The sequence below is a fragment of the Amia ocellicauda genome, chromosome 9, assembly GCF_036373705.1.
Source record: "Amia ocellicauda isolate fAmiCal2 chromosome 9, fAmiCal2.hap1, whole genome shotgun sequence".
Lineage (NCBI taxonomy): Eukaryota > Metazoa > Chordata > Actinopteri > Amiiformes > Amiidae > Amia > Amia ocellicauda.
Genome location: NC_089858.1, coordinates 6,487,791 through 6,504,061, shown reverse-complemented (window position 1 = coordinate 6,504,061; position 16,271 = coordinate 6,487,791). Strand labels below are relative to the sequence as shown.

The window sequence follows — 16,271 nt, the reverse complement described above, 5'->3', positions numbered from 1 at the left end:
TACAATAAAACAGTACAGGCGAAGCCCCACATTATCTTGTATTGTTTTATCTGGATTTCTAATATAGGTCCTCTCTGTTGAGTCAGCCCTTTTAGAATTCAAAATTAAGTATGATACAAAGGAGGGGCAGTAAGTACAACCCCTTCCCTTATATTTTATTACATAAGGTATAAACTCTGACCGGTTGGGAGAGCCAGAACCAGATGTCACACCAGAATAACATGCTGGCACTAATTCACAGAAATCACTAAACAAACATTAGTACCTTAGTATCCTTGTTTATTTTCGTCTGTGTGAGGTCACTAAGTAACGTGACTTGAAAGCCAGGTGAAAACATACATGCATTTTCTATTGTTGACTTTCATTTAACGCCTCTTCACTGATACTGCCTATTAGTTAGAACTATTACTCACATTTGTTACACATACTTTGCACCGCAACTAAATCTTTTAATCTGTCTGAAATCTCTCAGCTGTGCAATATCAACATATTCACATTCCTTTACCCAGACAGTAATATGCTTATGCTTTTTGTACAGCTATGTATCATTATAATACTTTTATTTTTAACTTCGAACTCCATAAAAAAACAAAACACCTTTCTGGTGACTCAGTAGTAGACTAGACATTATAATTTGTATTATTATTACTACTCATTATTCAGTCTAAATGGTAAATGTCAATACTGATATTATACCTGCTAGTGTAAGCTAAGTGTATATACAATGCATATAGAAAGTCTGCACCTTTGTGAACTTTTTCACATTTTGTTTATGTTTTGGTGCCTCAGAGTTTCATGGATTTATTTAAAGGTGGAAGCCCCTTTGGCAGCAATTACAGCTGTGAGTCTCTTGTGACACCTAGATTTGGCAATATTTGACCATTCTTTACAAAACTGTTCAAGCTCTATCAATGAAAAGCAATCTTCAGGTCATGCCACACATTTTTATTTGATTTAGGTTAGGTCTCTGACTGTGCCACTCAAGGATAATTACAATTTTATTCCTTAGCCACTGTAGTGCAGCTTTCGCTGTATGCTTCGGGTCATTGTCATGCTGAAAGTTCCATCCCAGTTTAAGCTTTCTTGCAGAGGGCAGCAGGTTTTCATCAAGGAATTTACTTTACTCTATTAAGTACCCCAGTCCCTGCAGATGAGAAGCATCCCGATGACATGATGCTGCCACCACCATGCTTCACAGTAGGGATGGTGTTCTATGGGTGATGCGCTATATTGGGTTTGTGCCAAACTTAATGCTTCGCATTTATGCCAAAAAGTTATATTTTAGTTTCATCAGATCAAAAAAACGTTTTGTCACATGGCTACAGAATCTCTTGAGAGTTTTTTTCCATTCTTCAAACATGATTCAAAGTGAACTTTCTTGAGTAATGGCTTCTTTCTTTCCACCCTATCATACAGGCCAGATGTGTGAGTGCTTGGGATATTGTCACATGCACAATTTGACCAGTCTTGACTATAAACACCTGTACCTCTTGTAAAGAGGCCCCTTGGTTGTATCTCTGATCAGTGATGGAGGGTTGGCCCGATCTAGGCACAGTTTTTGTGGTGTCTTCACCTTCAACTTCTTAATAATCCTCTGGACCGTTCTCCAAGGGATATTCAAGGCCTATTTTTCATACCTATCCCCTGATCTGTGCCTTGAACAGCTTTGTCCCAGAGTTCTTTTTAAAGCTACTTGGTACTCATGGTTGAGTCATTGCTTTAAAATGCAAGACCCAGCAGAGGGAACCTACAGGAACTGCCGAAATTATGCTGAAATCATGTGAACACAGTTGGAGGCCACATAACTTGGTGTGTGATTTTGAAGGCAATTGGTTACAACTGAGTTAATTTAGGCAAATTTTTGCTATTAAAAGGGGGGGTGGACACTTATCCACCAAATCTATTTCAGTTCATATTTTTAATTAATTTGCTACAGATTTCTACAATATTATTTTCACTTGGAAGTTGCCAAGTAGGATGTGGAGATAATTCATTTTAGTACCAGGCTATAAGGCAACCAAGTGCGAACATTTGAAAGGGGGTGTAGACTTCCTATAGGCACTGTGTGGATTGTTTGTGTTAAAAAGGATAATGCTCATCCAACTTTTTTGCACAATAAAACTGAAGTGATAAATGTTAACACACTTACATAAACTGACTTACATAATACATTTCTGAGAAGGTATCAAAATGTGACATTGCACTGATCCATATTTTACGTAATGAAAACGATATATTAATGTACAACTATAGTTTATTTTTTGTTTGTTTCGGTGTATTTGGCTGAACTGGGTAGTGCCAGCAAGTATAGCTTTATGACTCATAAATTATGAGCTACTGATTGGGCAAATTGACTATGCTGCCTCTCTTCATCTAGAACATGTTTGTAACACTTTTCTTTCTTTTCCATCTCTTCATCAGCTTTATTTTTTGTTAGACAGCTTCACATTACACTCTCCTATTCTATCCAGTTACATCCTTGTTTGTTTTGAGAGATTATAAGAGAAGGATAAATCACTTATAAGAAAACAACCATACAAAAGATTACATGTTAATTTAAATTACATCACATTTGACTTTATTCAAAATAAATAAATTAGAAAAAGTATATTGGTAATTGAAGCTTACAGTGCATTGTGTGTGTGAGAGAGTGTGAAAGAAAGACTGTGTGTGGTGGGGTGTATTATCTGCCTTAAGGAGTTCAGCAGTTAAACCAGAAAAAAGCCCTAGATAACACATCTTAATAAAAATGTAACTTTCCCAAGATTCAAACAATTGTGTTTTTAAAATAATCTAGCTGTTCTCCTCTTTACTCTTTGCTCAGTTTCTTTTTTGCAGTCCAGATATGAAGATAGAACTCACACAATAGGTACATATACATACAATTTTTGGTTTGTATTTTAAATCATGGAACAGATATTTTAGAATTATTTTAGAAAGAAAGAAAGACAGAAAAAGATGTGATGTTCTTTAGGCACTTTAATAAAAAAATGTTTGCCAAGAATGAAACATGTCTCAAACAGACAAGCAAACCAGTAAACAAAAGCAAGGAAATGAGAACCAACTGTGTGTGGTGTCATATATGAGTCAAAGACAAGTTTCATGGCCTGAGAAGGTGTATGGTGGCTTCACTGAGGGGGCTGGAAAATTACCAGATTATTGGACCGTGCCCTCTGTGTGTAGCAGCTGAAATACCCCAAAGAAAGTTTCAGTTTCTTCATGAGAAACCAGCTTCATCGGCACTGCTGACCGGTTCTCAAACTCCAGCTGCACATACAGATGGTCTTCGGCTTGCAACTCGAAGGCCCCTGCTTGGTAGATGGAATCTCCACCGAGTGTCTTGGACTTCATCAGCGTCTCGGGATCCGGGTAGCCCTTGGTCTCCCTCTTGATGGACACTGAGATGGGCCTGCTGGTTTTCTGGATAGTGACCTGAGAGTACACAAAGTACACGCTGTCCTGAGGGATGACCAGCTTGGCCTGGGTGCTGTCGTCAATGCTGTTCGTGCTGAATGCCAGGCCATTGACACCCTCAAAGGATAGATGTCCCAAAGTGCTGCGCATATCTGCAAGGAAACAACAACACATAGTCACACACATCACGTCATTTTGCATTTCGGTTGCTCTTGTCATCTTCAGTGTGCTTCAGTGCATATTACATTCCCACAGGAGGAGACTTTCAGTTAGATTTTTAACCAGTAGCTGTGATAACATCATCAGCCACAGCCTTGATGTTTCCCTCCACAGATGTGAGCCGTACAGCTTGCAAGTGAGAGCACTGAACTCACAACTTTAAAACCATTTAAGGATTTAAGCAATGAGATAGATAAATTAATTAATTTAATGTAAACAGCAGTAGCAGCCCATGTTGCAAACATTTATATTGGACTGAAGCAAGAATCAGTTGCCAATTACAGGCATCAGTCACAGAGTTCTTCATTTTCATGGGTTGCATGGGGTGTGCTGACTGAAGTTGAATTTACTTTAGGACTTAATAATCCTAGGAGATAAATAGTATTTAAAATGTTTCATATTTCTATTCCATATGATTTATTATGATCTCTGGTCTATAATGTATTACTGATTGGGTCCAATCAAGCCCCAGCTTACAGGAGCTTTGATACCTGATGTTGTTAAAGAGGCAAAGGACAAAGACAAGATATAAACCATAGCCATAAAGAAGCAGAAGCCAATAATGTATATAATCAAGAAGCAAACAATGAGTCAAAGGAATCTGAGCACAGGAAATTAGACTGATATGGTTTGGACTTTGTTTAAACTGCTTTCCCTGATGGTTTGCATCTGTACCCACAGTACAGCTAACAGAATGTGTTCTGACTTTCTGGTTTAAAAATAAAAAAGTAATTCAATGTCATTGTTGGTTTTATTGATTGCATTAACCTTCTTCTTATTATTATTATTACTGAAGGATGTGACTTTACTTACCATCTGCAGGTGTTAAATGTACTATGTGGCGGCCCCGGATATCAGATAAACGGCGAAGAGGTTCTGAAAAGAGATACAGAATATATATATATATATATATATATATATACACTCACCTAAAGGATTATTAGGAACACCTGTTCAGTTTCTCATTAATGCAATTATCTAACCAACCAATCACATGGCAGTTGCTTCAATGCATTTAGGGGTGTGGTCCTGGTCAAGACAATCTCCTGAACTCCAAGCTGAATGTCTGAATGGGAAAGAAAGGTGATTTAAGCAATTTTGAACGTGGCATGGTTGTTGGTGCCAGACGGGCCGGTCTGAGTATTTCACAATCTGCTCAGTTACTGGGATTTTCACGCACAACCATTTCTAGGGTTTACAAAGAATGGTGTGAAAAGGGAAAAACATCCAGTATGCGGCAGTCCTGTGGGCGAAAATGCCTTGTTGATGCTAGAGGTCAGAGGAGAATGGGCCGACTGATTCAAGCTGATAGAAGAGCAACTTTGACTGAAATAACCACTCGTTACAACCGAGGTATGCAGCAAAGCATTTGTGAAGCCACAACACGTACAACCTTGAGGCGGATGGGCTACAACAGCAGAAGACCCCACCGGGTACCACTCATCTCCACTACAAATAGGAAAAAGAGGCTACAATTTGCACAAGCTCACCAAAATTGGACAGTTCAAGACTGGAAAAATGTTGCCTGGTCTGATGAGTCTCGATTTCTGTTGAGACATTCAGATGGTAGAGTCAGAATTTGGCGTAAACAGAATGAGAACATGGATCCATCATGCCTTGTTACCACTGTGCAGGCTGGTGGTGGTGGTGTAATGGTGTGGGGGATGTTTTCTTGGCACACTTTAGGCCCCTTAGTGCCAATTGGGCATCGTTTAAATGCTACGGCCTACCTGAGCATTGTTTCTGACCATGTCCATCCCTTTATGACCACCATGTACCCATCCTCTGATGGCTACTTCCAGCAGGATAATGCACCATGTCACAAAGGTCGAATCATTTCAAATTGGTTTTTTGAACATGACAATGAGTTCACTGTACTAAACTGGCCCCCACAGTCACCAGATCTCAACCCAATAGAGCATCTTTGGGATGTGGTGGAACGGGAGCTTTGTGCCCTGGATGTGCATCCCACAAATCTCCATCAACTGCAAGATGCTATCCTATCAATATGGGCCAACATTTCTAAAGAATGCTTTCAGCACCTTGTTGAATCAATGCCACGTAGAATTAAGGCAGTTCTGAAGGCGAAAGGGGGTCAAACACAGTATTAGTATGGTGTTCCTAATAATCCTTTAGGTGAGTGTATATATATATTATGTAAGAGATTAACATCTACCTTTCTTATACTACATGAAACTGAAAGCAAGTTTTTTATTTCCTCCCTCAGTAAAACAGAAATGAAAATGGAGGACATGCCTTTTACACACATTAAGGGCTAGACCAAGTGGAAACTTTGACCCATCTGCAAATTGAAAATTTAAAACTGAATTCATAAAACTGCATAGTGTATTTTAAGCATACAATAAAGCCAACGAGTGTGAGCTTCCTTTGTGTTGCATTTACTTTTAAACCTTTGCTGGCATGTAGCGGATAAGAAAGATGTCTGAGATGACATGTAGTGGTATAGGATGCCGACTCACGAGACAAGTTGAGGTTTTTAGATATCAGATCCACTTCTTTTTCAATCTCCTTCAAAAAGCAAACAAACAAAACAATGACCAAGTTAAAATAATACTAAGATACATGCTGCTCCATATTGACAAGTTGTTTCTGTTCGCTAACCTGTGATGTGAACATGATCTAATTTGACTAAATATTTCTCTCATTCCTCTGTACATTTCTTTATGTAACAGCTATTTTTAATATCATATGCCTGTTTTGTTAACTCCTCATGGTCAATACATTGTAAACATGAAGGTTTTGCCTTTATTTTATTCACTATGCTCCAAAAGCCTACTCCCAATATAATGTTAAGTTTCCCCCCCTTCTTTTTATATTACTCAGTAGGCATGTGGTGCCCCTCCCTTAGAGCTTGGTTCAGGTGGATTACATTTAAAACATAAGGAAATAATTTCAATATTCTTGTCCCAGAATCCACTGTGCTTGTGTGGCAGAATATCCAGTATTTGTCAGAACTGTAAATGGTCTTTAAAATGGCCCATACCTGTTTGTAGTATTGCAGGTGGAAGAAAATGAAGATGCTTATTGCTGCAACTGCAATCCACAGCATAATACTGCTGATATACAGTGCAGGGTGCCATCTGTGTGACCCGGGTTTCTCAACATCCATCACTGAAGCTTGAGGACCACGTGTTTTCTCCTTTGGTCTCTGGTCTGATTTATCTGTGTGTTGACAGCCTGCCTCCACATCCACAATGGGAGAACTTGAATGAGGGACGGATTTTATAAGATGCTGCTGGTCTGTGACATAGTGGAAGGTCTTTTTGGCGTGGAGTTCACCTGTGCTCAGTGACAAACATTTCAGATTAAATGATTAAGCTATCTCACTGTGCTGACCAGTGGAACAGAAGCTCCCCTGATAGGATCTAACAGCAATCCCTCAGCTTCCTGCATCTCTCCCTGCCTAGTGTCAGTTTATGTCACAGGTACTTTTTTATTACTTTCTTACCTTCCGAACTCTGTCATTTAATATCCGTCAATTCATTCCGGCCTTCTCCGATAGAGAAGGCGTGAGGTGCTATTGGAGGGGTATTTTTTAAATGTGTATTTAGTAGTTTCCTTTTCACTTTTGGGTTAATGGTGTACTCATATTTATAGTGAACAAGCCCTATGTGCCATTAGTGTTATAGCCACAACTAAATCATTACAGGCAATCCACACAGTCCTAAAATGAAACTTCTTCATTTTAGTGTATTCCTTGACTTGAGGAGCAGTGATATAGACAGGTACTGATGCCTGATAATTGACTGGAGGAAGACATTATTTATGTATTTATTTATTAACAGGTGACCTTATTCAGGCTGATTTACAGTTTACACAAGAAACATTATAAAGCATTACACAAGTGCCGTAATGCAATCAGTACAAAATAAACATACATTCTTGTAAGAAAAGTAATGCAATATCAGTTCAATGGTCCAATTATTATTATCATTATAATAGTTATTATTATTCACATACTCTAGCCACATTGCAGAAATGTTAATGAAAAAATCTGCACTTTTGTAGTGCTTTAAAATTTATTTTGTACTGATTGTATTATTCCCCTTTATAATGATTTACAATGTCTCTTGTGTAAACTCTAAATCATCTTGGCTAAGAAATAAATAATAATAGTAATGAAATAGTTAGACTAGTTATGTCAATCCAAATCCTAGTGTTGTTTCTGACTGGTAAATCCTTTTTTCAAGCCAGTACTTTAATGTATCTACACTGATCTTGGACACAGCCATTCTGTCATTGAAGGATACTACAGAGGTGATATACAGTATGTTGGTTATTCTGGGATCAGACCCCTCAGGGAATCCTAAGCGTCTTTCTTTACATGAAAAAACACGTTGCATTAGTCATATGCTTACAATTGTGAAATATTAAAGGCATTGTTTAAAATATTGATTTTGTGACCATTTCAAAACAGTAACTGATGTATTTCCTTTTGAGGAACACCTTCAAGACTACCCTGTCTGGGGCTTTTCCGTGTGTCGTACTGAAATACAGTCAGAACTGGCTGTAAAGAAAAACTGTGATTATCTTGGTGAAGATAAACTCTGGAGTGATGTTTTAATGTCAGTGAGAGACAGAGCGAAAGAGAGAGAGATAGAGAGGAAACAAGGACCTCCTGCTGCTAAAGACTTCATATCAGCACAGAGAGGAAACGTCTTTATCAACTTTTTATTTTTGTTAGGTTATTTGATCACTTTTGTTAACTTGATAGCCTCAGCACTTTTTAGTGAATCATAATTTGGTAAATAAACAAGAAGACTCTTCTGCTCTGGAGTGCGTTCTTCACAACCCTGTATCCACCGCTAATCATTCCACCATGTTTTCCCTACCTTTCTTAGAATTGAGGAGAGGAAACACAATAAGGGTGAGATTTATAAACACTTATCTTCCTTTTCTGTATTACACTGAAGCTTTAATTAATATTTTCTATCTGGTCCAAATTCGAATATATATTACATTCCCAAGATAAATGAATTAACAGGTGCTTTCATCCATGTTGACTTGCATGTTACATTAAACTAGAATGCAATATACTGGATTTACACTTTACAATAACACAATTACAGCCACACACTACAGTGAATAATGTAAAGTCACATGAACAAGTGGTGTATGACAGAAACAAATAAAGCGTGTTAAACAAAACAAATTAGAAAACCACTTGGAGTCTGAAAAATAGAAACCTATGTAGGTATATTGAACAAAAACAAGAGGCATGACATAACAACAGAAGATGAATACTGATTACTTTCACTTTTTGTAACACACAATATTGTGATTGTTTTTTTTGGTATGAGTCCAATTTAAGTAATATTGTGTGCTATCCAAATGTAATCATCTAGACACATCTAGAAATCAAACTCATTAGCAATGCAGTTATGGCTTCACCTTTAGTCTGATGTAGATACCTGTAGAAGCAGAGCCAAGTTATAGCTAATAAAGTACTATAAATAAGATATAATACTATGTAAGTGAAACACAAAACAACTTAATTAAAAGTAAACAAGAATACAATATGTAGAAATACATATGGTTTAGAGATATACCAATGAATTACAAATCCAAGCATTGCTGTTTTATAGAGTCTAATAGGATAGTTTAGGCAAGTACAGCAATGCACGTTTACCTTCAAAATGTAATCTGACTGGGACAATCATCGTGGTTTTCCCAGACTACCCCAATTGTCATTCTGACTTGATATCTTGAAAACAGATACAAAATACAAATAAAATAAATAAAAATAATATCTTGAAACTGAAACCAACGCTGGTAATACACCTTCTTTGACATTAACACATTATTGATATCTGATTTATGTCGGTTTGTAAAAATGTAAAGGGTATCAAAATGAAATGTAGTTTTACTTGTTTAAGTATTCATCCACTACAAAATGCATAATGCATAAGTATAAATATGCAAGAAAATTAAACTGAGGCAAATCTTAATTTCCATTTTAATTGTTTGTACTGTGGCTAAAAACAAACAATTTCAATCCATCATTCATATTGGAATGTGTAGTACATTTTGTTTCACTTCTTCAACTCAGCTGCTTTTGCTTTTTTTAATGAAGTAGAAAAAGTATTCCAAAAATAATCTAAAAGTATTCTGATTACATTACTGATTTAGAGTAATTTATTGGATTAGGTTACAGATTATTTCCAAAACAAGGTAATCAGTATCCTGTAAAGTAACCCTCCCAACCCTGCTCATAGACTACACAACATAAGCACATTATGATATTTCCCCAACCCTTGTTTGTATGTTTGGAAAGATGTTCTGGACAAGGGCAACTGCTAATAAATAAATAATACTAATAATGATAAAAAGTATTTCCGGTAGATTTCAGTGCTGCTTGCTAAGTGTGTTAGCAGTCAGCTTCTTATTGCTAGACTATTAGCAAAGGTTTACGGTGCAACAAAACAGCTGCTTGGAGTTAAACAGCTTTGATCCGCTGTTGTCAGAACATCTTGCCAAACATGCAAACAAGGGTTGGGGAAATACAAATTATTTGTCCTCCACCATCTGTGATGAGTTTATTCAACTGATGGCCAAAAAGGTCCTACGGGCCATTGTAAAGGAAATTAAGCATGGCAAGTACTTTTCTATCATAGTCAATTCCACACCTGACATCACACATGTTGATCAACTCTTTGATAGCTTTGATAATTCGTTATGTCCAGCAAAAGAGTGGCAAGCCTGTCGAGAGATTTTTGGAATTCATACCACTGCATGGTCATAGTGCAGAACACTTGGAGACGGCACTCAAATCAGCTGTAGTAAGGTCTGAACATTGATTTGCAAGCCAATGCTATGATAATGCCAGTAATATGGCTGATAGATATTCTCCAGGCTAGAATAAGAAGTGAAAATCATCTCACTGACTTTGTATTCTCTTAATTTAGTTGGTACATGCACAGCAGAATGTTGCAGTTTCATTTTCCAGCTTCATTCAAACTTTATACAACATTTCCTCAGCTTCCACATGGCAGTGGGAGATTCTAACATCTCAAGAAATCTGATCAAGGTCTGACGTTGAAAAGCCTTTCTTCAAGAGCAGATGCTACAAAAGCTCTGAGATTTGGATACGAAGCCATTCAAGAAGCATTGACACAATACAGCACAAATATCAGTTAAGAATGATAATGTGCACCCCTTAAACTGCAATTATGACTGTAGTGTAGGATGACATTCTAAGTAGAATAAACTTCACTTCAAACAAAGCACTGCAGAAGGTACAAATGGATGTATGTACAGTTCCTATGCTGTTCAACTCAACTCGAATTTATAGGCAAGGCCAGAGACAAGGTCACACATTAAATCAGGTTTTTCACAACAGTCTGGCGAGCGAATTCATTAGGATTCATGTTTTTTTCTCCAGTTACGTAAAGAATCATCCTTAATTACAAGCTAATCTCATACACTTCATGTTTACAGCCAATTATTTTAAATTCATGACTTATTCATGTTATTTCCTAATTAACACTGCATGAGCAGACCATTATAGTAAAATCATTCACTATTCATGTTATTTCTTAATGAAAAGTACATGATCAAACAATTACAGTAAACTGAAATATTATTATTATTATTATTATTTTTATTTCTTGGCAGACGCCCTTATCCAGGGCGACTTACAACATAAGTGCAAACAAAGTGCAAAAATACAGTGAAGTACAAGGCAATCAATCATTACAAATTCAATTTAGCTAAAACAGCAATTCAGAATAATACATTTTACAAATTCCAATTTACAATTTACACAAGTACAGTAAGAGACTTCCTACATCCTGGACAGTGCAAGCTAAGTGCTGTCAAGATGTAGGGTCACAGACAAGGGCTACGGGAAAGGGAGCAAAGGGAGCAAGTGGGCATATGTGCTTCATACTATGCTATAAGGGCATAACATTATTTTTAAAATGTTAGCACATATATATAATAATAAACAACAATAATAAAAACAACAACAATAACAATAACAACAACAACAATAATAATAATAATAATAATAATAATAATAATAATAATAATAATAATGTATACACATTTTCTACAATCTGTTAAACTGAACAGAATTCATAAAAGTAATAGTGGCATTAAGGTACAATATTGCTGCACTAGTTTCATGCTGGGGAACTATTTCTGGAACTGGGAAAAGAACCCCAAACTGGTGTCCCCCATGCCACAATGTCGTATTTGTAAGTGCATCGTGAGCATTCCAAGGCTGGCTTTCTCTCATTTATAAAATTGTATTTGCATTTTATTTTATTTTAAACAAAAGAAAAAAATTAAAATTTTTAAACTAACAAAAATAAACAATGTACATTTAAAATGATCTGGCTGCTCTCTTCCACAACGCCACTCCCCACATTCTCATCCCATAGCCACGCAGAGGTCCTGGGTACAACATTACGTAAACCAGTTTGCCTTACAGAATTTTGAAGGCCTCCTGAAGAAATGTACATTAGTAGTTCAGTCTCATTGACCCTGGATTCTTAAGTCTTGGATTCAGGCCAGCCTTCTATTGTAAAGCGAATCAAGTTCCTCTTAGAGGAAATATGAGGAACGAAACTATTTGGCAACTCGTATGGCTGTGTTGCAATGGATTGAATGATAATAATGAAGTAAATGTGGATTGATCTTTTTGTGTATGAGTGGTATTCTAAACAATCTGCACTGAATAGCTCAACCTTGAAACCACAGCGTTAGTAGGAAAATCTGCTATTCTGGCCGTTCTGAAAGACGTTCTGAAACTGACTCCAGTATCCACTGAACAAAATTGCTCAACTTCAAAATCACAGAGACAGTGAAGCAGAGTATGTTCTTCACTACCTGAAATATCAATGTGCATTCTACAAATGAGTAATCTGGGATAATGTTTTTCTCCTCACTCTGTTTAAAGTCTAATAATCCAAGGAAGTGCTAAATATTTGACTACAGAAGTTTCTATCTATCATTTGTATTTATTCATTCATTCATTTATTCATTCATCTGATTTATCAAATTCACTTTATGTTTTCTCTTTTTGAATGAGAACCAGCATTTACTCCAGATATCTGTACTAGTGTGAACTCCAGTAAACAGGCTGGCCCACTAACTATGTTTATAATTTGCCTCCTCTCAACTCCCCTTCCTCCAGAGCTGCTCCTCTTCCTCCCTGGCCCCTAAGTGGTGGAACCTTCCCACTGAAATCAGGACAGCAGAGTCCCCGACAACCTTCCGGCGATACTCAAGACACACCTATTCAGACTGTACCTGTAACTTAGCTGTTATTCCCCTGCAGGGCTCAGCTCTCCTGTTAAATTGCACTTTATATCTAGTTTTAAATCATACAAATTGCTTTTACATTGCTAGTACTCTTGTTGTTTATATTGTTGGCCCCTATGACCTGATGCCCTGAGCTCTTAATGATGACTTCACATCTTGTCTGCAATTATTAGCTCACAATCTAGGATGTAGGACTTGTATTAACTGTATATTTTTCTTATGCACTTATGTAATTTTGAACTGTATTGCACTTTTAAAATGCTCTTATGTTTTGTAAGTTGCACTGGATAAGGCTATCTGCTAATAAATAAATAATAATAATCATAATAATATTATATAATAATAATAATATTATATGAGTTGTATTTTAAATAGAGATCTCTGCAATAGGTTTTGCATAAATGCATACATAAATAAAAAATACCTTCTCTCTAAAATGTATTGATTTTTAAACTGCTGTGTGTTGCAATCACACAGTATTTTGACGGCACAATGCCAGTTTGACAATCAGTTCTATATCAGGTTAGTACTGTGACAGTACTACATTAAGTACACAGCAGAGGTACCTAGTAATAATAATAACAATAACAACAACATAACATGTAGTGATAACTTTATCAAATATGCAAAATGAAAACTAGTTTTGGGGAATGTTACAAATGTTTTAAAATGTGTGCTTTGAACATTAGAGACCCCACATGTACATTGATTTATTAATAACGCTTCATGTCACTTCCTATGTCAGGAAGACAAAGATCACATTGTAAACAAACCCTTCAACTTCAAGGCACAGGATGTAAAATGAATACAGAAATCTTATGCATACACACACACACATAGTATATGTTGTACATGTAAACAGCATGTCATCCATTTCACAAACCTAAGTCCCACGGTAAGCAGAAACTAAAGGAGTCATGTTAGAGGTGTAGAAGAACATACATACGTAATAGAAACTGACAAAAAAACGTATGCAAACTGGTGCAATTGTTTGCTCATTATATGATGAATGGCTTCTCCAGAAACATCATCAGAGTACTGGGTTACAAAACACCCACACGTTCTGCGTAAGGTTGCAGGAACACCTACCTACCTTGTGGATGATGAAATTATTTTTACTACATTTCCTGACCAAAGTTGTAAAACTTGTGTTTCAGGTGTCAAGATGTACTAAAAGGGGATTTGAGAGGTATTTTCCAGCTGTCAAATTGTATGTTAAAATGTCTCTACTTGAGTGTCAAAAATAGTTTAAAACAAATCAAAAAGAAAGAAGGAAAAAAGAATGAAACAAACAGAAAGAAAGATTATAATCTGAACTAAAATTGCATGATTTGTTGTGTGTGTGGGGGGGATTTGCACTGCATTTAAGAGCTGAGTGTTCTCATGCAGGTTTGTAAATACATAAAGCTTTATGAAGGCATATTTTGACTTGAGCTATAGATTGCAGTTGACTTTCACTCATCTGATAAACTAATCTATGTTAAAATCAATGTTGGTTTGACTAGTTTGCATTTGTATTGGTTGTATCCTATTTTTAAATAACCAAAAATTCTGCATTGGAATGCAACCTGTCCCTTCACTTAAATATATAAAGTTGCAGAAACAATCACTTTAATTGACTTAATTGTACTAAATGCATGCCTATATTCCATTGGAACTCATCTTGGTAAGTCCAGTTATTATCCCACGTCATTCGACTAGTTAGGCAAGTTAGTTAACAAATGGAAATCACATCACACGTATGTTATCTATCAATAGAATAGAGTGAGTTCATAAAAAAAGAGAAAAAGTGATATTGTTACAGGAGCACACTGCATATGTTGGTTGCCTCAAGGTCTTTAATCCCAAACATTTCATTGCCATGTGTGTTTTAAATGGCTGTGCAGTTCTTTAGATGCTAATATGAATTAAATGCTGTAGCCATATTTATAGAAAGGAAAACAAACAGTATTTATCAGGAATTTGTCAGTTACCTTCATAATGGTCTTGGGAAACTTATAATTGCCCATAACAGAAACTAACATCAGCTGGCAAAATTGTAAGATGTCTAAGAATAATATTGAGCATAGTAATTAACAATCTTTTCTCAACGTCACAGTTGGCCAAAGTATGAACCCTTGCTGCTTAGAAACTGAGCAATAAAATCAACATTAACAGTCACACCAAGCCTTTCCTCTCAAAGATTTACAGCTAACATAAGAGAGCAGATAAGAAGAAAAATGGGAAATTATTGGTCCTTATCACATTGTCCAACCTATCCTGGCTCGAATTCAACGTCAACCCACATTCTCTGATCCGCTCTCCACAAACCTGGAGAGAAGAAATTAAGGTCTGGATCCATTGCAATCTTTGACCTGCCTGTGAGTCACACATTATAAGCCTGTCTCCTCTATGGCAAGATTGTTAGAAAGCCACCTTCGGCGACTTCTAAATCCAAATGCAATCTGGTACGAATTTGTAATTTACGATCACAGAACAACCAACACCAACAATATTAAAATAATCATAATAATGATATAGTAGATAGTCTTGTTTAACTAAGCCCTGTAATAGTTTTCTGTTTATATTCATGGTTACACAATGCCTAGAGTGCTATCTCTAGCTCTTTAGATCTGTGTCAGCAGCCCATATTCCATGCATCATAACAAGTTTCAGCACGTAGTACATTCTTGACACACTATTTAATCAGAGGCATTTCAACTTATTGAAATGTGTTGCCACATGTCATTCAGCTACTCATGGCAAATAGTAACAAAAGGAAACCACATCACACCACATTTAACCAACCTAAATGTGATCTCATACTAAATTATTAAACTCCTTTTTAATGATACAGACGCACATGTATATCCCAATGGTTTTCAGAACCTCCTAACTCTTTTGGGCATATTTTCTTATACTAGTTTGTTCCTTTCATTCTATAAGCAGAGAGATTCAACATTACTGAGTATGTTTATTATTTATGGACTTATGCACCTGCAGATATAGATGTCACATGGGAGCATTTATCGATAAGTAATCTTTATTATTGTAAAATGTCTTTCTTTATAATACCTCAATATAATACCTTCCTTTGTAATGTTAAATTGTAAAACATCAGCTTTCTAAACAGGCCACGGAGACCATCAATCTTTACTAAAAGTCACAGAGGGTTCAAGTCTGTAGCGAGGAATGTGATGTCGTCTTGTTTTCGTTCCACCTCATCTCTCAAATAACTGAAGCATTTATTGTGAGAATTATTTATTGGCTGTGAGCAATCAACAGATGGACTGATCAGGAAACCTTTGAATTAAGAAAATAATTCTCGTTGTAAGCAAAATGCAGTCTGTTATGGAAGTGGTTGACTTTTT

At 36.4% G+C, this 16,271-nt stretch overlaps 1 protein-coding gene across 1 annotated transcript; it reads right to left on the bottom strand.

Annotated features, from left to right (window-relative positions):
• Nucleotides 1–2,961: 2,961 nt before the first annotated feature.
• On the bottom strand, nucleotides 2,962–4,506 carry LOC136758236 (tumor necrosis factor ligand superfamily member 6). The gene is made up of 2 exons (XM_066712498.1): nucleotides 4,447–4,506; nucleotides 2,962–3,566 (listed from the first exon to the last, which is right to left on the bottom strand). The coding sequence occupies exon 2, from the start codon at nucleotides 3,562–3,564 to the stop codon at nucleotides 3,157–3,159; it is 408 nt and encodes a 135-aa protein (XP_066568595.1). The 5' UTR covers nucleotides 3,565–3,566; nucleotides 4,447–4,506; the 3' UTR covers nucleotides 2,962–3,156.
• Between the last annotated feature and the right edge of the window lie 11,765 nt (nucleotides 4,507–16,271).